Source organism: Nothoprocta perdicaria, unplaced genomic scaffold, assembly GCF_003342845.1.
Source record: "Nothoprocta perdicaria isolate Ctin4 unplaced genomic scaffold, notPer1 scaffold_0, whole genome shotgun sequence".
Classification (NCBI taxonomy): domain Eukaryota; kingdom Metazoa; phylum Chordata; class Aves; order Tinamiformes; family Tinamidae; genus Nothoprocta; species Nothoprocta perdicaria.
Window position 1 is genome coordinate 13,824,613 of NW_020454092.1, and position 23,745 is coordinate 13,848,357.

Consider the following 23,745-nt stretch of genomic DNA (forward strand, 5'->3'; position numbering starts at 1 on the left):
TTTTTTTTTTTTTTTTTTGAGTACAGACCTGCCTGACCAACACACAGCTCCCTTCAGGGATGACCTTCCCTTCATCGAGAAAAATTAAAAGGAAAGACATCACTGTCACCAAAAGATGTGTAGAACTTAGCTTTTTTTGCCAGTCTGTTTTGTTCAAAGGAAGTCCCACTGGAAACATTTTTACCAGCCTCATGAAGCTGCACTTAAGGCAGAAAAGACACACAGACTCAAGTTTCCCCAAGTGAGAGTTTAAAATTCTTAAGCATCTAGGTTTATTATTGGAAAAGAGCCATATATTTTTAACTTTAAATAAGAAATTAAAACAAGGATTTTGTGAGCCAATATTGTGATTTCTTAAAAAAATCAGGACCTAAAAATATATTCATGAAACCCACGCATTTAGAAGTTATTACCCTGGGAAAGGGAAACCAGATACACTGATAAAGACAGTATTAATGAGTTACAAGCAACATGCTGAAACCATTTAAATATTGTGTCAAGAATCTCAGTTTTCAAGCTCTGGAAAACAGATTCATGGAACACATCTCCAGTGACCCAAGTTCCTGGAAAACTTCCTAGCTGCTATATCAAGCACTAAGCAACCCGCAGGTAAAACCAAGGGCTGCTAGAACACAATACTGGAAAGTGTCTTCACCACAAGATAATATACAGCTGCTACCAGGAAATACAATTACCCAGTGAGATTTGGCCCAGCGATTCCATGTCGGAGCTTGCCCCACATGAGATTCCGGTTCCGTGCGCAGGAAGCGGACATGCTGCTCCAGGGCATTTAGGATTATTCCTCTTGGCCAGACGCTCTGGCTCCAGAGCCAAGATGTGCTTCTAGGTGAACTCCAGCACAAAGCCTTGTCAGCCAAGGGTTACACTTCCTACAGGCATTTCTAGTTGGAGGGGCTTCAATGAGCAGCATAGGAGACATGAAGGGACTTAAGGAAGTATCTGACCTTATCAGGAAAGCTGAACCGTTCCCAAAGCCATTACTAGTGGTTGGAGAAGTTTCCCCAGAAGCTGCAGAAGGAGTCTATGGCAAAGAGGATGCTATTCGAGTCCAGCCTACTGGGATAATGCTGAACATTTCCACCACAAAATACTTTCTGACAAATATCAGCAATGCTCAGATGATGTCAAAAGGCCCCGTTTCTGACAGGCCAGTTATTCTTTGCACCATCTGCAGTACCTGCCTTCCTGGAGAAGAGTGAAGCAAAGTGCTCTCAAGTTGCTGCTCCTTTCATGCTGTTACTCAAAGTGCCTTCCCTTGTGTCAGGCCACAGGAGAGAAAGAATTCTGGAAGGAAGGGGGAACCTCAGTCCCCACTCTCAGCCTCCTTGATAAATCAGACAAAACTAATATCCAGATTACACAGCCACTGTGGGTCACCCAGACATTAAACACATGCTTCCCATTAAAGGAACTTCACTGGGACTGGACAAATTCCTGTTCTGCAGCTAAACCCAGGGTAGCTACAGCACAATGTAATAAATCGGTACCCCCCTCAAATCTGCTGCTTATATGAAGGAAATTCAGGCATGTGGTGGTAACACATTAAAAATAGGAAACAAATCAAATACGCCAAAATGAGAGTCTCTCAAATGCATTTAGTAACATAGACTCAAAAGTCAAAAGACAGATGCTTTTACCATTGCATTATTAATGGAGAAGGAAAAGGGTAAGAACATTAAACCTGCATTAAAAGCTTCCTTAATGTTTTAGACACAGTGCTAAATTAAAAGTGTATTTTAAGTTTTCTACATTTGCATTTTGATTCCAAAGACATACTGCAGTCCAGAGGTAAGGTATTTTATACAGTCTCTCTAATAATATATTATGCACAACACACAGAGCCTCTCTTCTATTTTTTGTGCACAATTTCTCCAACAATCCTTTTTGGTAACTGGATCACATGGAGAGAAAGCTAACTAAAATATTTTTCCTTTCTGCGAAGCCACTGTTCAGCCCAACACGCAGGATGCTGAGACAAGTCATCATTTCGCCCGTTGCAACAAAATCAAGTAATTTCAGCAAAGAGTGAGGGGGGATGGCAGGAGAAAGCTGACACAAAAGAAAACAGATTGCTATTGTATTCCTAGGGAGATGCATTTGTCTGAAAGCAGATGAAAGAAAACTCTTTGAAAGCAGTTCATGTAATATGCACTCTGCCTTTATATTTTGTTTTTATTTTTTCTTATGTGCACAGGAGGTAGGTTTAATCACCGAGCCAATCTGCCTGCACACTCACTGCCAAACACGCAGCAATATCTCCAAGTACTCCCAAGACAGCACTTAAGACATGAGCTAAGGCTCTCTGTGTACAGAACGTTTTAAATGAAGTCCCTAAGGTACGGATTAAATAGAGAAGTATTTTTCATGCAAACAGTAGTGATATTGAAGACTGAAATTCTATCTCAGAATTGAAGATACATTACTCCAAGAGACGGCCCTGGAACTGAAGTATCTGGTTTAGCACAGCCCTTCGTTTGTGTAAATGAGGAAAACACACCTGTAGGACATGACGAGAACAAGAAGGGATCAGATCTTTGTGTGGACTTACTGCTACCAGACACAGAGATGGGTCTCAAGTCCCTTCCAGCTCTATTTTCTTCTGTTTTGAATATAACTATGGGTTAAAACATAACTATGTTTTGGGGGCACATCAGCATTCAGAAGAGCAGGGAGCTCCTCCAGCAGAGGAGCTGGAAAACACAAACTAGGCCTTTAATAGCCCTTGTATGAGGTCTAATTCATTAGTATAGTCTAGTACTCAAGCTGATAAGGAAGGAAAGAAATGCTCCAAACTTCTGCTTCCCTCTAATCCCAGCTATGATAGTTTTATTCCACCACAGATGAGAGCAGCTGTATAAGTTTCCCTTGGCATAAACCAGATCCCCAGCTCAATTATCTTATTTTTGTTTTTACCATATTTGAAGAATCCATCTTGCTTTTTACCATTACTCTGAAAAGAAAAGGTGGGATAAACCAGGCTGCCAGAAAGCAATACTTCCCACATCAGGGAAGCAGCAGCATAAATCGGGGGCAGAAATGCATTTAAGTCCTCTAGCTTGTGGGGGTGAGGTAGAAATGTGAGATGGGTAATGGTGGAAATACAGAAAAGCACACAAACACTATTATCCTTTTGCCCTATCCACTTCCCAAGTGTCCCTAATCTTCTCCTTTCCTTCTCTCCCCAAAGTTCTGGCATACAGAATCACATCTGCTAATAGTAAATGGAAGCAGGAAGGAGGAAAACAAGGATCAAATCCTAAATCCGCTTACTTTTTACCACCATGCCAATACAGCTGCAAGACCTCAAGTCTTCCCTTATTCCAAAACATCCTTAACAGACTGACCAAGAGGTTCCATTCTTGCTGAAATAATCCCTCAAGTAGTGGAGAACAGCGTCTCACTTTCTTGGTGAAAATACACTGGAAAATATTCTTTTATACAGATATTTGTCCATAAGAATCTCTGTGGGGATAGTAGACTTAGTGAAGACTTACCAAGTCTTCACTAAGTTCTTCACTGTCTTCTAAGATGATCTACATGACTGGCCAAGAACAGAATGCGAGCACAGAAACAATGAAGTGAGAATGGGGATACATAAAACTGAAGACTCAAGCTAGTCCTTCGTTCCATACTCAGCAAGAAACTATTCTTGGAGACTAAAATAATTAGATTGATAGTTCACAGATTACTACAAGCAAACATATTGGAAGTCTTAGCACACATCCATCTCCTGAAGAAGGAGAAGGGTGTCTAGGACCTAGCTCAGGGTAAATCCTATAGAGCTAAGACATGGAAGAAAGCCAGCAAGTAGTGACAAACTCAGACTCCAAACATGTAGGTAGTGGTAGGTTGGGAGAGAAAACTGAAAAGACATCTTTAACTGTAAAAATAATCTGATATGGAAAGCATACAAGCAAAAGAAGTTTCAAATAAGCAACAGTATTATTAATATCAGAAAAAATAATAGTAAAAAAGAAAAAAGCAATAAAAGCTTTAAATTAACTGTGGGCAAATTGGAATGAATAACTTAAGAAACTGCTCTGGGCATTTCGGAGCACTGGATTTTGGCCTTGGTTTGGTTTGGTTTTTGTATCATCCAACAGATAATAATGATGATCTTTGGCTACCAACGTTATGAGGATAATCTCTTCTCTTCCACATGACTTACTCCCCATAAACCAGGAAAGAGTTGTAGAGCAAAGGAACTGGTTGGGTGACTAATTTCAGGTACTAAAAACATCACTGAGGATGTTCAAAAATGTAACTGGACTCAAAAGAGATCAAGAAAATTTTAGTATACTAAAATACATGTAGTAAACTAGCACACAGTGTAGTATACTAAAATACTACATCATGGCTGAATCTGATAGTTATGTTCTACAATATTAACTAATTAACACAACAGGAAATGTTGAACTAAGTTGAAAATCCATTTTGGATGCCATAAAGCAGTATTGCTCCACTTTCAAAACGCTATGAAGCCATTTCAGAGGAGTGAAACCTTCCCAGCACTCTGCCTGCTGCAATTACCCACTGCACAGGCTGAAAAGTTGAGATCCACCCTCAGAAGCCACCAGCAGCCGTCCTGGCAAACCACATACCAGCACTAAAGAAAAGTCGCTGTTTATAACAGAAATAAACGGCAGCTAGCCCTAGAGCTTAAAAAAGACGAAGAATCTCTGATAACATTATATAAAACCACTATTCATGTTCCAGGCAAGTGGAAGAGGCCCAATGACTAATCAATGAAAAAAAAGCTGACTTGATGCTGCCCGCAGAACAGTCTCCTCAGTAAAACAGTGAAAAAAACTTTAAAAAAAGCTTAAAAATCCCCAAAATGTTTCACTTAAAACATGCTTTGCAGAACATTTTCCTAGTGACCTCTCAGCAATACTGCTCCTGACTGCTCTTAATCTGTTCTTAAGCCATATTTTAACCTCTCACCACTATAAAAGCATTTGCTTTAATATTTATTTTTGCTTTAAGTATTAAATTTACATTTGAAGTTTGTTTTTAAAGTGGTGAACAGGTCCTAAGTCAATCTTAAAACATCATCATTAGCAACAATGATTTATATGTTTCTGTGTGCATGTGCACATACATGTGTGTGCATATAAATATACACGTACATATAAAAGCAGAGAGCAAAATGTCTATAGAAAAATAATTTAGAGGAGAACAGTCTTCTCCCAAACAACATAAACAGATTAAAAACACTACATTAGGTGAACTTACGTGAAAAATAAATTTAGTTTAAGTTTAAAAGTTAGTTTAAATGCAAATAAAGCCTCCTTGAAAAAATCTCAAATTACTTTCCAAAGCCAGTGACAATTATGGGAAGATGATTCCTTTGTATTGGAAATCTATTTCTTATATATTCACTCATAGTTGATTATTGGAAGATACAGGGGGGGGGAAAAATATTTCCGTATGAATCATGCGTTGGAACTGGGAAACCAAATGGAATTCTTCTTGTTCATGCATAAATGAATACATTATTGTTCTTTATTTAGCACTATCTGTGCAGTACCACTGACTTCAAATTATTCACAGGCTTTAAGGCCAGAGGGAACCAGTATATCATGGATATGATTTCTTGTGCATAGTAAGACAAATTCAAATTCAGTGACTACTTAGAGAAGAGCACAGCAGCACCTCTGTAACACCATTCAAGGGAGACAGGTAGATAACGCTGCAGCTGAATGCTTTTTATTTTCAAACTATCCCTTTCCTACTTTCCCTCATCCCAATCCCAATTAAAGACTTTATTCTCAACAGAGCTGTAGATACATATATATATATATATGTATACGCACACACACACACACATATACACACACACATATTTTAATAAATATGTGCAAACCACACAAAGTTAATACAGAAACTGTTGAAATACATGAACTTCCTGACTCTGGCAGTGTCAAAACTATGAAGTTATACTTTCCATAAAGCTTATGAAAAAACAGCTGTATCAGTCCCCAGGATCATATACTGCACATATAAGGATTCTGAGGGAAAGGAAGTGACATGCAGATATAAAAAGAAGTCATTGAACCTGAAAGCCAAGTATCTGACATCATTAAGAAAAAGAAAAAAAAAATGAAGAACAAGAGGAATTGTTGGAAATTAACCTCATCTCCGAACAGAGAAAACAGACCTAGGATTTTATTAGCAACAGATTACTTCAACACTTGAATACACAGAGCCTATTCATAAGGCTTTAATCACAGCCTTTACTGTGAGCAGAAGTTCTCTAACTTTTTAGCTTTATTATTGTTCTTTTCTATTACGGAAAAAAAAAGAAAATAAACATGCACTGTCAGAATAATCCTGGCAGACAATTCAGGTGATTCTGCTACAGCTCCTCATAAGTACTTGGGAAAAACAAGGCAATATTGTCACACATCAGTTGATCAGGAGGGAGGCAGGATTTCAAGTATTAGAAAAGTTACTTATGAAGGTCTCCCAGGAGTAGGAACTACTCAACTAATTCTCTCTCCTCACCAGTCTGTTATTTAAAGTTTCCTGCATCTCCAAAACTTTTAAGAAGGAGCTCCAGAGGCTACCAAAATTAATCCCAGCAACCACAGTTTAAGAGAACAGGTTATTTGGGACACTGTCACCAGCGAAGACCGTCACCATAATGTTAAGTATCTCAACATTATGGTATTAGCTTGCTACATTAATTGCTTGTCACACCAAGAGAGCAGCTGAGACTAAAAGGATTTGAACGATAACAATAAGATAGTCACTGAAATATTCTGGGTTTGCAATCAGTAAACTGCTGCAAAACAAGAATTACCTTTTTTATTATCAAGATTAGATAGGTAAGATGGATTTGACTCTAGCTTCTTCACTTCCTCTTATTCTACCTGGCAATACTACAGCAAGGAAATGCTCAAAACCAGAAGACAAGCTTAAAAATATGAGGAAGTCATGGCACTTTGCATAGCTAGTTTGTAGGCGTCTTAACAACTAATTATTTCAATAATAGTAAATTTGCAATAATTTAAGTTCATAAATACAAGAAAAATTTTTACTCTTCATATCATTTTATTGAACTATCATAAAATTTTAACACAAACTTTTTTTTTCTTTTCTCTCAAGAAAATTACTCATCACTGGTAAATTTAAGATGTCAAAAGCATGTAAATTTTCAATTTGCTTAAATCCTTTCTTTCTTCTTCTATATCAACAAAAACAACAACAAAAAAAAACTCTACTAAAGACAACCTATCTCCATATAATCCACCCAATGGCATACCTTAAGATGTTTGGATGTGAGAGCCTGTTCATAAGCTGAACCTCTTTCAGCATGTTCGCTCTGTTGCTGTTCAGTGTGTTCATCTTCAAAGCCATCACCTGGTCCGAAGTCCTGTGTCTGACCTACAAGGTACAAGCAAACAATGGTAAGGACACTTCCTAATAGCATGAAATGCAAGGCTGAAAATTAATGTTGAATTAATTCACCACTAATGATGAAGTGTAAGTTACAGATCCTTCAAAATAAATCATTTGATACCTACTGTGATTTGTATAGTCTCTATCACACAGATGATTTTCTATAAACACATTATCAAAAGAAAAAGACACATTTCTTGTCCTTTACAATTTATGGTGCAAGTAAGCTTAAGAAGTTGAAAATTAAAAAAATTTAACAATTTCTCAGTACAAGCAAATGAAGTGACTTCCTTTCCAAGGAGAAAATTAGCTACTCTGAGCTTTCCCCTAAAATTTCCTTTTCATGGGTAGGTTCCCTCCCTACCTAGGAAATTCACCTTCTTTCTGCCACAACCACCTCTTCCCCCTGCTAGGGTGGTGGTTGGGGTTACTGTTCCACAGAATGTGTTCTGAGAGGCCCTGGCAGCTACACAGAAGATTTCAGAGGCAGTCGGTGTTTAGTTCTGGACTAAGACCATAAAGCAGATTATCTTGTTCAGGGACAAAAAGCATTCACATACTCTCCAAACTTCACTGCAAAGCAACCAGGTTCCTGGATATAGCGTGACCTAGTTCAGGATGTCCAACAGCAGCTGCAGAACACAAGCATTAAAACCAAGACTACCCTGGTAGCTCCTCAGGGTGAGCAAACCAGGGAGGGAGTTACCTCCACCAGTGTGACCATTACTATCTTAATATGCTTCAAGTAGCTAACAGGTCCTCAGCAAACAGACCCACATCATGCTGATCTGTGCTAGTAGAAGACCTTCACCTGAGACTTGCCAGTCCTTAGATGTTCCTTGCAGCTGGGCACTCCTACACGCATATGAGCAGAATTATTAGAAATTGTGTTCCCATCCCCGTCTTCAGATATCGATACCTGCCCTTAATAATCAAAAAGGGGATACTTCTCAGAACGCTGAATTACCACCACGCTAAACTCATTCACGTGTTTTGAGCCACGTGCCTGGCTTAATGCTTCTGAGCTACACATTCCCATCCCGGCTTGAAGCATAGGGCAGCACTGGAAACCATGCAGTATGTGAGGGCCAACAAGATCAACGGAATAAGTGTAAGAAAAAAAGTCTTCCTTGGGCTATTTTTCTGCTCACCACCACTCCCTGCCCCACACAGTTGGTTCACCCACAGACCCACTGCAAGAACCACCCCAGGAGAAGAACCAGACAGAAAGACTGTGGAGGACAAGGCAGGGCAGGTGCTAAAACCAGCACTGAGAGAGGAAACCAACAATGAGCCAGAGAGTGGGACTCCTCTTTTCAGCAACAATACCGGTTTTCAAAAAAGCTGGTCAAGCTACAGCTTCAGGGCTTTGTAACAAAATAACCCACAATAGTCTTGCACATAGCTGGAGCTTGGCACGCGGATTAGTTTTGAGGAGGAAGACTGCATGTTAAGCGACGAGGTTTATTGTTACTTGTCAGGTTTCCTATGTCTGTTCTGTGCTCTCATTAATTTTTAATATTATGCTGCTTTTGTGCATCCAGCCAACTTGAAGGGCAAGCAAAGTGACTTGGACACATGTCTGCATAGAGGACTTTTTAAAATACGTATTTTAGAAACACATTCGTTTTATTAGCAGAAATATTTGACTGAGGAATATAGATAAAACAATTTCATGGATTTAAGGAAGATCTTTTAACAATACAAATTTAAAATACAGGAAAAAAATAAAATCACAAGACAAAGCTTAGAATCTATCCACATCACCTGAATCAGAACTATCACCACCTGAAGGGTAAGGAATTTCTCTGCTGTTGTGGTGAATTAGTTTTGGGTTTGCATGGAACAGGTAAGACACTGAAGGAACTTAAATCCTCTAGGCAATGAGCTGCTCTCAACAGAACTTCAGAATCCAGTTTTGCACTAATAAGCCCCAAGGTTTTCCAAGAGCTCATGAATGGAGATAGAAGGTAAGCAGGAATTTGGATACAGTCTTGAGCAAGATCTGCCTTTTCATCAGCTCTGCTACCTACCCTACAATTTCCTGTCCATTTCTACAACTCAACCATCCCATGCTAAAATGTCACGTCCTTTTGCTTTAACTCTTAGGTAAAAGCAGGGCCTGTCATAGGGCCTTCATCCTTCTTCTTTATCCTTTCCTGTTCTGGGGATAGGGAAGCCCAAGAAAGGAGTGTGGATAAGTTCTCAGTGCATTTTCTCCTATGTTTCCTCAATTCTCAGGTCTGCTAGGCAAGAGGAAGCGGTTAGTCAGTGCTCCAAGAGTCTGACTGTCCACAATGCTGACTGCCTAGCCAAAGAAAATTCAGCAGTTTTTGCCTTTTTTTCATCTTTTTTTTCATAATGCTATTTCTGGAGTGTTTTCAGTCTTGAGAGGCTAAAAAAGCTTTGTTGTGAAGTTTAGAGTGGCCTTCTTTCTTTAGAACAGAAAAAATAAATTCTCTTTTCTTTCCCCTCTCCAAAATATATCTTAGATATCTAGCATCTCCCTATGTGACTGGTTTCTAAAAGGCACCCTAGACCATGGCAGGTTTATGGCAGTTTCACCTCAATGAATATGAGCCCAAGGCAGCTCATTTATCTGGGTTTCTGTAGACTGCTCAGATGCTGACGGATGTGTTCCTGTTGAATCTCTTGTAAACTACTTCACAAATGGTAAGGAGATGATCAAATATATCTCAGAACGCAATTTCTTAACAAGTTAAAGTGCCCGATTTTTGCAGTTTTAAGACACAGAATTGAGGAAGGGAGTACAGAGTATAATCGTTGGCTGAGAACAGGAGGCCTCGCACAGGGAAGGATCGCTGCTCAAAGAGCATCCTGGCTGCTGTCTCAGTCTCCCAGAAAGCCCAGTAATCATCTTAATATTCCTGTCCTAATCAAAAGCAGGGGAAGAAGGGAAGGACAGGGACTCTCCTCTCTGACTAGCTGCCGTTTGAGCAAGAAGGTAAAAGCAGAACTGAAGGCAGGATGGCACCTTCCCAAGAGGACAATACTATTATGAAAAAATCAAATAGCAGCTAGACTCTGGAGCACAATACTAGTAGCTTGAAACATTTATAAGGGCAATTATGTTCTCTCCTCTGAGACACAGTTGGCAGCTTGATTATTTCTTTGCCAAGGACTGCCAATCTGGAAGAGATTCCAAAAGGCAGGTCCTATGTTTAGGACCTCGATCAAGCTTCAGACCCTGAGACACATCTACATAGAAGGAGCCCTCAGTTACACATTCCTCTGTGCTTTCTTACCCATCAATTGTATCACAGACAATATTCAACTCTGTAGTGGCATCCCTTGCTAAAAATCACGCCAAACTGTCTGGCATTTATCCTTCATCTCTTCAGGCCACTTCTGTGAAGTTTCCACATACAAGAAGAGGTATTTCAACTATATGACAATCTGAGAAACCAGCAAAGGCTTTAGAAATACTGCTGCTCCAGGGATTCACTTATGCAATTCAAGCCTTTTACTGACCTAAGCAGCAGATTGCTGTACCTCTTTTAAAGCTGTTGACATCCTCATTAATTAAGCTTACTCGAGTATCAGAACAAATAACATTTCAGTGATTTTCTGGATGATCACATCTGAGCTTGGAAGTATTTGGACAATCCCGTGGCTGCTGCTCTGCATCCTCTACAGACTTCTCAGTCCAATTACCTACACATCTGCCTCAGAGGTCACCAAAAGCAGATACTGCCTCCTTGTTCTCTTGTGGGCAGGCAGTGGAGCTGTCCCCTTGTGCTCTGATTCTTCTAGGATCAAAGTTCTTTGTTACCATACACTGGCTATAGCTCGCTGCAGGGCCTGTCTGCTCGCTGCAACTCCAAACCGTGTTTTCTCATCTTGGATCTTCTTCTCTTCTGAAAGAAGGGGCAAGTATCAGATGTCACGGGTCCAGTCACAGAGTTATCAACATTTTAGGAACTCTCATAATTCTGCTTGAGTAGGGCTCACGGTCAAAAGGACTAGTTGCCACATGAACACTGTGGCAAGTGGAGGTGGGAAGTGTCCTGCAAAAATGGTTTTTGAATTTTCAGTTTACTGCTTACCTACAAGCTTCTTACTAAATGATATTTAGGATTTAGTAATGATAAAGTCACATAGATACGTCAAAGCTTCCTGAAAATCTAAACATTTAGACTACTGCTACTCTTTTCCTGGACTAAAGAAGGGAGAAATAAACGAAATCTAGCCTGATTTATTTTTCCCAAGGGCCCTATGACCCTTACTATTAACCATACATTTCCAGGTGCCCTTGGAATAAATATCTTAAGAATATTTCCTAGTTTTGATGTTGTAAATGTGCCAATACAACTTTGAGCTTCAATCCTAGTCTTTTAATGTACTCTCATTATTTTCTAGCTTTATTACTTTCATTATTTTCCTTTTTTGATGATTTGGAAGTATTTTGTTATTGTTGCTTTCCAAAACTGCATTTAATCACTTTCAAGTTTTTTTCTTTACATTCCCTTCATCTGGTATCCAGCCTTCAACATAAGTAATTCTGTACTACTGCTCTCTCTCTCCACCCCATAAAATTACGTTGCTTCCCTAACTCCAGCCACTAATATCCATTCTTTCTCCATTCTATGTTAGACCTTTCAGTTGTTGCCTAGCCACTTCACCTCTACACTCAGTTAGCAGCTTTCAAGATATTAGTGATGCATCTGACAAGTGTCAAATAGAGTTGTTTTTTTTTTTGAGTCTCTAAATTTCTCTTTGCTTTCTGCCACTATTTTCTCTTGTGATGACATCAGAAGATCAGATTGCCTCAGTTATCCTTCGAGAAGGCCACTAACACTAAACTACACAACGTGGAAAATCTTCAGCTGGATCCCAGTAAACTTAGCAAGACACATGAGATGTTAAAAATTATAGTTATTCAAGTGAAACAGCTACATGGTAGGACTCCCTGCTAAATGACAGGGAAACGATCCTGCAGATGAAAGTGTAGATGATCCTGCTTTGATGAAAAACTCATCTCAAAAACAGCCTCTTTCCATGCTGGGCCAACACAAAGGATATAAAAACAGTAAAAAATAAATACAGGGGATCCAGCTGCATCTCAGTCTCAGAATTAAGCCACCAAACTCATACAGATTATTCTTCCATGAACCTTCATGCTTCAAGGCTGCATGTATTAGGAAAATGCATAAACTCTTCACTATACCTTTGACTGTAGAGAACTCCTTTTAACTAAAGAGGCAAACCTGTTCTTCAGCTGACAGATACATATATCTACAGTCAGATACATATATTAATAGTATTGAGGCCTGTATGGAGTCAAAACGTTGTCATTGGAAGAATTTGCAAGGCGAAACAGAAGCTTAAAGAACAAGTCAGACCAGCTATTAAGCTGCTAAGTCGATGTTAGGGGAACGATACTGGCTTGTGACTGTTTCCAGAATGGTAATATATAACATTTCTACTCTCTAGTTCCTCTAGCTTCTTGTAACAAAGCAGAAACATGCCAAGTATAACAAAACTTTGCCAAACCAAACTAGTCAAGCTCTAGCACAAGTTCAGATTTTTTTTTTTTTTTTGCATAGTTTCTCTATAATACCTTTAAAAAAAAAGATAGTAATTGCAACTCTAAATTTCTATTACTAAAATATTTGTGAGAAATACAGAGAAGTTGGAGTTTTTAAACCATCCTCCCTTTAGCCCAACATATTTGCTACTTGTCATCCAACCAGGATCCTACTTGACAACTTTAGCAGCTTCTAACAGCACCACTTCAGCAAAGTAAAATATTTGATTAGAGCATATTTCACACCAACAGTCAAACAGGTTCTCCATTTTTCCTTGCCAAACTAAACTGAATTTATAATTACTGCAAGAGTAGTAATTACTTTATAAATTAATGAATGCCAAGAAACCTTCATTTTTCCTTTGCCTTTTTGTTTTCCTTCCGGAGCCAACTGTAACTGTAACCACGGCCCAGAATACAGCATTCATTTATTTAAAACAAATCGTTTATTGATAGCAATCTAGGCATACCCCTCTGCCATTAACTTGATCTCAATCAAATCATAAAGGCAAAAAGAGACTACAGTCTTATTTTGAGAGAGAGAGCACAAACGAATCAGAAGACTATTGTTGCACAGCTCGGGATCAGATGCAAACAGGCCCGGCCGGGCTGGGGGAGCTGACTAACTCTGTGGCCAGTTCAGCAGAACGCAGCCACAGAAAGTTCCCTTTGCAGAGCAGGAGAAAGGCCAAACGTGGACACACCACTTAAGCGCCAGGCGACAAAATACAGAAAAGCATTAATTCTTTTTTTGTTATAACACTATATAGACTATACTCCATATTGAAATATAAAATTCTAATCTTTTTTTTTCTGGATATAAGTAAAGGGCTGGGAGCTCATTCTTCATTTTCAATGTCAGCTATCTCATCAGCTCATTGAGCAGCCTTGGGCAAGGTACTTCTCCCTACTTCCACTTTACAGATAAGGTTGCAGAGGGAATAAAGATGATAGTTATATCTACCTGCCAGGGAAAATGCAAGCTTGGTATCTGAAAATAAATAAACAACATCTAAGGAGAATACCTAATGCAGTACAACCTCTATATCCTTATCTCCCTATTTCATTTTTAATATTTATGGTAAAACATTTCCTTCATTGCTGTGCTTCTGTTCTGTAGTTCTGTACAGAAGATGATGGTATTTACACATTTTACAGATGTTTATTTAAAACATTTCAGGTTTTCCTGGGATATACTTCTGTCCTTCAGTCTTTCAGATGCCTCTTAACGGGTTTGATACCGAGTACACAATGCCCCACATTGTACCAGCAATGTCAGCAGCACCACGTACCAGATGCGCAGATTTGTTGATTTTCTTTTCAAAATCTGTACCAGGAGCTCGAGAAAAAGTTTTATTTTGGTCAGAAATAATTTCCTTAAGTTCCCTTTGTATGTCTCTCAAACAAACGTCACTCACACGAGGAAGGAAGTCAATCTCACATTTCAAAACTGAACGTGCTGACATACAGCTACTGCTATTATAATCACACAGCATTAGGATTTGGAGGATGGAGTATGAAGGAACTACACTTTGCTCACTTAAGGATAAACTGAACTTTACATTTAAACTGCTAGATTTAATGACTGAGGCTGCATTCAAAACAAAAGTTCTAAATAATTTCTTGTTACTTAAGCCTTTAGTGAACTCTGCAAAAATTAAAGAAGAATCTTAAGAATTAAACATGTCATGCAATGTCTTTAAGTGTCTCTTCGTTTTCAAGAATGGTTAGGAAGGAGCAGAATTGATTTTGCAGGAGTTACTACTTGCAGCTGGTGTGAACGTAGCGAAGTGTCACTGATAACCCAACATGAGGCACACTGTCAGCTACGGATTCGTTAACAAAACGCTGTCTCAGGGCAGATTATTCAAGCCAAGTTCATGGCTCTGCTCTCCTCATCTCCCAGCAGCTTCCAGGGAGACCCCAGCGAGAAGGTCTCACCCCACACAAGTGTGGGGACCTTTGCTGCCCAACGCCACCCTGAAGCCTCCTCAGGCTGTACAAGAACATCCAGGATGGGCATTTTGACTGCCGGACAAGGAGAGCTCCAGAGCATGGGAGAAGGGCCTCCCTATTTTCCAGGTCTGGCCTCAGTGGCTACTGGGAGCAGGACAGTTGGGATGACTCACATGGAAAAGTCAGAACAACTGGAGCAGGAAACATTCACAGAAGAAATATCAGAAAATAAAGATTTTGCTTTCTCTCATCATTACCACTAGGTATTAAGGGCTATGAGGACATGTCCCCTGCAGATCTGAGGGGTAACATCCCTTTTTCTTTTACTTCCACCAATTATTTATTTGCATTTTCACTTTTAGATTTCACATAGGTAACACAGAGCTGTTTATTGCTAATACACAGATACCTCAGGCACAAGCAGTGAAATCCAGCGATTTTTTCCTGCAATGAATAAGTGGAATAAGTGTTCGGGGAGGTGTGTCCCAAGGCTCTGAACAAGTGATGCCCTCTGTTCTCCAGCTCACTGATGTTAATCCTGGACATATGCCAGCATACAGTTATTTGAAGAACAGTAAATCAGCACCTGTCTCTCAGTATCAGCTATGAATGAGCTTACACAAACGTGCACGTTTGCCAGCTGGCAAAATGCAGAAAATCCCAGGGCTGCCAACCCTGCAGAGCCCCGTCCAGAACTGAAAATTAAACAGATCATTTAACTCTGCTTGAGAAATTGTTATGGAAAACGAGACAAAAACCCACAAACATTTCTGTGCCATGGGAATCTTGCCACCTGCTTCGCCACAGAGAAACTGCACAATGACACACAGGTTGGCACAATGTTTCTTCCAGAAGGAAAGGCCCAAAACATCCTGTAAACTACCAAAATGCCTGTGCTTAAGACAAAATCCCATTGAGGATTATCTCTTATTGCAAGGTCCCAGCTGCTGTAGTTCCAGCTTGCCTTCCTCACTGCTGAATTACCAGTGTCCTTTATTATTTGTGACAACAGCAACAACTTCCCCCAGCCGTTCGTGGCACCAACCGCTCAACAAGAGTTAGAAGAGGCCACATTCCCAAGTAGGTGATAAATGCATAACAAATTGACAACTTCACGTTAACATTTTGTTTAGTTTTCTTATGGAACATTATTTTAAATAATTTGGCATCAAAATCTGGTGCCCTGGTGCTTGTTTTGGCTTTTTATTAAATCCTTTAAAGGTATAAGGATAGTTCTGCCTTATTTTCAACCTTCCAAAAGCTTCTCCCAGTAGTGAGAAGTAGAGCAGCAGAGAAGCTGGCTGACCAAAGGAGAAAAAGTGGAGTGTGAACAAACACTTTTTACCCTTCCTTGTTAATTTGCTTCACTCAGTACAATTTCAGCTCTTACCTGCAGTGATGTCAAGTCAGACTACAGGAAAAAGGATCATAGAAATCATGATTTCCACAAAGTTTGTATTTTTCTAAGCAGCAGTCTTTCATTAGACCTGCTACCTTGTGACAACTTGCAAATTACTCTTGATAAGGTGATTTTTAAACACATATTGTCCCTTAAGTGTTCAACTTGGAAAAAAATAACCAAAATAGGGATTATATCAGAAAACACTCGCGAACCACCCCTCAGTTCTATACTGTTTTTCAGACAGATCCCAGTTCTGCCAAAGGTAAAAGCAAGAGTGCCTTGCACATCAGAATGAAGGAGTTCTAGGGAAGCTCCCATCTGAGTGGGGATAAAGGCTCATTATGATTGTGTCCCTGTCGTACAACCTCTAAGGAAGCCAGAGTTGTATTATGGGCCAAATTCATCCCTTAACACTAAATTAAGGAAGAAGCAACCTTTCTCCTGTTGCCTGTGCTTACATTGTAAGTTCTGAAATAATAACCCAAAAGGTATGTTAGGATTTAAATAAAGGGGAGAGTTTATCTTCAGGACCTGCTTTATTTATACTGAAATTTACCCCCTTACCTCTCTTTAAAAGATTCAGAGCTATGCAATGCACTGGCTTGACAGTGCCCACGTCTGACCTCTGACACACGCAGCAAAGAGGTGCCCGCAGAGGAGGCACCGGGAAGCCGCGGCCGGTGCAGGCAGCGTCCTGGAGGCAGCCCCTCCTGCAGCGGGAGGTGGCAGGCTCCAGCCAGGGCTATTCCTGGCTGTCCCGCTGAGCCTGCTAATAATGAATGCACAAGCTCACATTTAAAATACACTCACAGTTCAGATAGTGTCTTGCCTGCTTGTCTGTCACAACCGGAGCTAACAGACTGCAGCTCCGGAGGGAGACATCTGCAATCTCCAACTCACAATCTCCAAGCTCTTCTCCAGTGGAGCTCCCCTACACTGGGGCTCAAAGTCAATCTCCTTATTCTTAAATTCAGATTTTGTTGCCACCTTCTTCCTCTCTATCATGTCCTGCCTGTAGTCATCTTCTCCTTTTAATCTGAAATGACTTGGTTTTCCCCTTCATCCTCATTTGCAAAACTAATCTAATAGCTCCTTCCCTCCTTCCTTGCATTCCCAGTAATGCTACTCTTGGAAGTAGCCCTCTGTTGGCATGATATAGCATTAAATGCCACAGGAAAACTGAACCCTCCCTCAGCAAAGAGCTGCTATTTGTGCCATTAAGCAAATATACATAAGCAGCTGTAGAAACAACTCAAACGGGGGAGTTCTGGATATAAAAGGATAGTAAAAACAAAATGAATAAAACATGGCCTGGCTACACCAAAGCAGGTCCTAGAACCTTCTATCATGCAAATCTTAAGAATAGACTGCAAACATTTACCAAGAGCAGAGCACATACACTTGAGTTCAGCTACAGAGATCATCACACTAGATCTCAGAACATCCCTTCCCAGCTTTACATGTTAAACCAGATGACAAGATTCATTAAGATAATTGCCTAAATGTCTTATCATAACTATACAAACAGAGACTTCTGTGAGAAGTCTGACTTTGTTCCACAGCCCAGTGTAACTAGACTGAAAGCTGGTTAATGACACAGTTGTATGTGACAAAGCAGCATGAAATAGGGAAGTTTCAGGGAGCTTCCAGAGGAACAAAACTAGACTTAACATTACTCCTAGACTTAATGTTACTTAATGTTACGTGCTCATTTACAACTGATCAAAGTCCCCACTGAAAAAAAAAGTAATGAATTTCTAGAATTACCTTATCCTTATTATTTTAACTAACCGGTGAAGGCCACTTCATAACATAGGTACACTTAAGCAAAAACTAATACACCAAATGAATCATCTCTACACGTCAACATGTACAGAAGACTCACTCTACTGGGAACTGCAACACCTACATGTATTTGAGGCCCATTAAACACAGATAAGATTGTAGCCCGTCCTGTTAAAGGCAGCAAACATGTTACAAAAGAGCATGATAAACAAAGCATGATAATTTTTACATGAAGAACCAGGCTACTCTGAGTTAGGATGGTAACTCTGGAAGGAAAAAAAAGAAAAAAAAAAGAAAAAATAATGTTGAGGGAGATTTGGTAAAGACCAGGTTGTAAGATCCAGGTAAACCCATGGTGGGAAGGTAGGAAATCAAAACCAGGAACTACCTGGCAAATCGAAACATTTGAAACATAACTTGATAACACACGTCAAGTTTTATCTGGAGGAAAGAAGAGGTAATAAAAAGACTCTTCTACAGCCAGGATATACAAAGAACAACTGGGTGAACTATGAATTCCAATCTTCCAATCAAGAGCAAATTTTTTATCAGCAAGATTAAACAAGATTAAACTCTAGACACTGGACTCCATGACACAGTCTTTGAAGCCTTTAGTGCAAAAACTGAAGGAGGGGTAAAAATGATAAGAGACAAAACCCATACAGAAGAAAACCAACCAACAGCACTGCGCTGCACATGCTGCCGACGTTTGCTGCAGATAAAACGCCACTTATTAGTAAAATACAACCACCTTTGATAACACAGCAGAGTGGATGCCCTAATACACCTTCATGGTCTTAATCATTTTAAGCATTGACATTAACATAAAGGCCAACAGACACACACACACACGAAAGTAGCCTGCATATTCCTATCTCCTTTGTGTCCCAAGGTCTATGAGCTACTGCCTCACTTCTCCATGTCGCAAGATTACAGACAAACACATAGATGTTAATCAGCCAGAATAGTAACCAAGTCATATGGCACAGAAAAGCAGCTCTGAAACAGTCACTTTGGGCAAACCCAATCAGTATCTTCGAGATTTGTCAGAGTCAGATGTTCCAGAGATCAAGCCCATCCACATGACAAAATGCCTTATAGGCTTCTTAAATAATAGTGCCTGTTAGGGAGGAAATAAAGTTTTTTTTTTAAAAAAAAAAAAAGAAAAAGAACACGAGTCTATTCCCTTAGAGGATCTAATTAAAAAAAGGAAGTTATATGAATGTTCTTAATGTTCTTCACACAATCCCTAGCACAGTTCCACATTAACCCTGGTTCTCCTTTCTCAGTAAACAGCTGTGTGCTGAATACCTTCAAGTACCTTGCACGCATTAAATAAATATGAGAAACAGGATGCTAGCCTGAAATGCAAGGCATGCACTCGAACAATCTCCCACCTTCCCCGATGGGTCACCACTTCTGAAACTCAGAGCACATGAATTTGACCACATAAAACAATGACTACCAACCAGAAAAAGTCACTTTGGGTATTCAAACAAGCATTACAGTACAAGCACAAACATCATAAATATGATGATTTGAGTCAAACTGACCCATTTGCTCCCACCACCTACCTTGTGAACTCAACCAAAAGCACACAGTGTTTAATAGACCCAAATAGGTCTATAGCATTCCATAGACTAAGTGACCTACATATCATAGACAGGCCTGATGAACTGATTTGTGAAGCACGCTCAAGAAGCGTGGATCTCAAACACTTCAGTGAAGCACCAAGAGCGAAGAGTGACATGGGAGAACAGACCCAACGAGGCAACATTTTTCTAGGCAAGAAAGGAGATCAAAAGGGATGATCTTCAGATAGGTAAGAGGTGTCACAATGAAGGCATCAGTAAATTCTCCACAAGCACCAAACTGCTGAATTTTACTTTAAATATTTAAAGTAAATATTTTAAAAAGTAAATATTTAAAGTAATTTTTTAAAAAGTTTGCTAGATATAAGGATAATTAAGCACTGGAACAAATAACCTACAGATTCAGTAGCACTACAAGTGATGCAGGTTTAGAGAACAGTCTAAGTATCTATCACAACTGATGCAGGCAGTTGGTCAGGCATTGAAGGCTTCTAGCCTTATTTCCTGAAATTTTAGTAGTTTGTGCAACTAAAGGTAGATTATTTTGCATTTCATCATATACATTTAACAGTGAGGCTTGCTTTTCCCCATCCACCATTAAATATCAATAATTTCATTAACCGATTTAAGATCTTCTGCACCTTTTTCACTGCTCACATGAACAAGCTTCCCAGGTACATGCTTAAGACACAGACTTTACCAACATAACTGCTTAGAGGTTTTTGTAAGACACAATTCTTTTTTTCTGCTGATTAATTTCAAATAGTTGACTCCTTTAGGTTGTGAGGACAGTTCAAGCGGGTCAGGGTCATGACTTTGCAGGCTTGAGCTCTGTCTCCAAAAGTCGCTCCCTTGCATCCAAGTCAAAACCATGTATTCCTCCCTGGATGCCAAAAGACCTCACTCTCCTTCATAACAGTCAAAACCTTCTACAGTGACCACATGCATACAGCAACACGGCCTTCCCAGCACACAACCACACAGGACAATTCATCCAGCTTTGTACTGGATCTGTGAACTAGCTTGCCACACACATGGAAATAAATGCAGAAAGATCATTTTTCATTTTCAGACAAAGGGTCAGAACTATTCCAGTTTCCCTCACAAATTCAGTTGCAGAAGGCAGATTTAACAGAAAAGAGTGAAGGAATTTTCTAAGAACTTGAGTATTTAGTACTGGCTTTGAAGCAGAAAATATAATCTAAACTAAAAAAAAGTTTTTTAGTCCAACTGCTGCTCTGCACAAGCATTCTACAATAAATACTATCTTTTTCCTAATATGGTATTTATTTTTCAGAGTATGATGTTTATCTCCTTGACAATTACTTACAGTTCCACCAGTCCTTATTGATTTTGCAACATTCGCTTCCCAGCAAGGAGTTTAAAGGTTTGGAGTCATGGGTGGAAATTGCTCATTTACATAAATATGGTTTTGCTTAATCAAAGAACAGAGTGTTTTTCACTAGCTTTTGAAAATTAGAACAGACACTAGTCAGCCAACTGCTTCTAATTAGACTGCTAATATAGTTTGACAAAACTCAATGTTTTCTAAATTAGTTTCAAAAACACTTAGTGTTTAGGGAGTTTCAAATCAGTGATGATGCCAAAAAAAGATTATGCTGAGTAACCCATAAGGCTTAATTTGTATATGAATAAAGGTGCACTAAAAATGCTAAGACATCCTTCACAGCACGCAACAATACACAAAAAATCCAAAGCAACATGAAGTATTTCTAAGCTATAAGATATTCCCATTCATAATTTAAGATAATTTCCATCCATTGTGAAAGATGCTGATACTAAACAAGGGAGTTTCCACAGAAGAGGGTGGAGGGAGAAATCACTGAAGGCAATTGTCAATCATATGACAAAAAAGAGCAATAACAACGACAACCTGAGGGCTGTCCAAGTACTTCTGGCCAAAATACTTGAGCTAATCTAAAAACTGCTATTTGCAGAACCACAGATAAATACAAACTTGAAAAAGCCTTCTCTCCAAATTAGCACAGGTATCAAAAAACACATCACCAGAGGTTTCTCCCCTCCTGTAAAGATGCTTAAACAGAAAGTTTAGAGCTATCCTGAATTTGACTGTTTAGTTGGAAGCCTTCAGATTAGACTGAACTTTATCAGTGTCAAACCATGAGGCTCTTTCCTGGAAGCTCATCAAGGCTCCTGCATGAAATCTGATGATCAGCACAGTAGGATTAGTCAGAGGCGGCCAGGCTGATATCCTAGCAGAACAGAAACCTACTTAAATGAGAAGCCTGGAACTGCATCTAAGACAGAATCACAATAAATTCTCATCCCTCTGCACCAAAGCTGATACCTCACTTGTAATGGATGCAAAAGAAAAGACTGCCAACCCTCGTTGTCCTGCAAAAGGATCTGTGCTTGTTTCTGGAGAGACAGACACAAGGTAACCAGACTATTAACATCACTTGAGGGTAATGCCACCCATGGCAGATTGACACTGTGTGATGTCTAGTTCAGTTCTGCTGAAAGGACAGAACAGGGGACGTTCTTAGAGGAAGCAGACTTATTTATACATAGAACAATTAATCTGATATCAAGGATTTCTCTCATTCAATACATGTTCTCAACAGATGTTTACCTTTGTTTGCCACCACTTGACTAAACCAGCACTGTCTTAATGTAAGAGATGCTTATTAAAATAATTACTGGGATTGCTAGAAGTTTATCTTTGCTCAACTGCTTCCTCCCCCCCAACACATACATGCAGTTTTATTAATGAGTTGATTTGTACCAAGTCTTCACATCCCAAATAAAATTCTTACCTGCCCATTTCAAAGATAAAAACACTCATATTTGCAAAATTAAACTTTACATATCTAAAGGGGGAAAGAAACACACACCTTGAACACTTCAGAGAAGAAACCAGAGCCAATTTTCTCACAGGTGAAGTCATCAAGACGGGTAAGTCTGGAAAAGGCACTTATCAGGGCTCGGTATGAAGAGGTCCAAACTCTTCCTATCTGGGATGTAGTCCCATCACTTCCGCTGCCCCCATCAAAGTCTTCGGCGCGCTCCAAGCGTGGTGGAAATCCTGCTATTGAATTCCGCTTACTTCGGTCCATTTTGAAAACAAAGCTTCCTTTTGATAAGAGAGGACTTCTCACATCTTAGGTACTTTGCTGTCTTCTCTGCTCTTGTTGGATACTAAAATACAAGAAATGGAGATTATGATTATTGTAAACTCAACTTGCACCAGTTTATAAACAAACAGAAGACATGCAGGTAGGGGCACAAGGAACAAATCATTATCACAAAAAGGATGGGCCAGATGACTTAGACTGTTATTCTTCAGATTCTAGGAAATCCCTTATGCTCTTGTTACTAATAGATAAATACATTGGAGCTCAACATTAAGTGATAACAAGAGAACCTTCATCCCTCCCCCTTGTCTTTTTTTTTTTTTTTAGCAAGCATTAGCTGCTAAAGCAGACAGCTAGGCAAGAGGAAACCCACAGAACATGCTATGTTCTATTTTACTGCAGCAGCAGCCAGTGACCAATCTACAGCTACCACAAGATGCCATTTCATGTTAGGAACTGAACAAAGGAACCCCAAATATCAAAAGGGATCAACTTTCAGTTTGACTTGTGCAGAATTACAGGCTGCCAGCAATGGTAGTCGGTACACCAACAACTTTGTTTTTTAAAGCTTCCACATATGAGTGTTTCAAGACCAGTTTCTTAACTGGTAGAAACATAAGCTTATATCCACTCAAGAGCTATGTCCCAATTTTGTTAAAACATCCACAATCCTGCTAAAGAAACAAGTACAAGTTCTTGTAAGGAACTGCTAGAACAATTCTCCCCCCCTCTACCCTGCACGCAGTTTGTAAAGCCATATTAATGTCAGTTCAACTGAAAACACAGGAAATAAGCTATATTTGCCAAGTAGGAAGAAAAAACAGCAAGGGATTTTATTTTCTTTTTAAGAGGATGAAGTAATCAGGATGACTCTGGAGCCCATCAAATCCGACTTGGACTGGCAAACCTGACAGGTGGCCT

General features: G+C 39.5%; 1 protein-coding gene across 1 annotated transcript in view; it reads right to left on the minus strand.

Annotated features, from left to right (window-relative positions):
* TESK2 (testis associated actin remodelling kinase 2) overlaps positions 1-22,877 on the minus strand; it is a 62,830-nt gene extending 39,953 nt beyond the window's left edge. The window contains exons 1-2 of the mRNA XM_026033514.1: positions 22,585-22,877; positions 7,289-7,410 (exon numbers count right to left, since the gene is read on the minus strand). Of these exons, the coding sequence (XP_025889299.1) occupies positions 7,289-7,410; positions 22,585-22,806 (344 nt within the window). The 5' untranslated portion in view covers positions 22,807-22,877. The remainder of the gene's footprint in view (positions 1-7,288; positions 7,411-22,584) is intronic.
* Between the last annotated feature and the right edge of the window lie 868 nt (positions 22,878-23,745).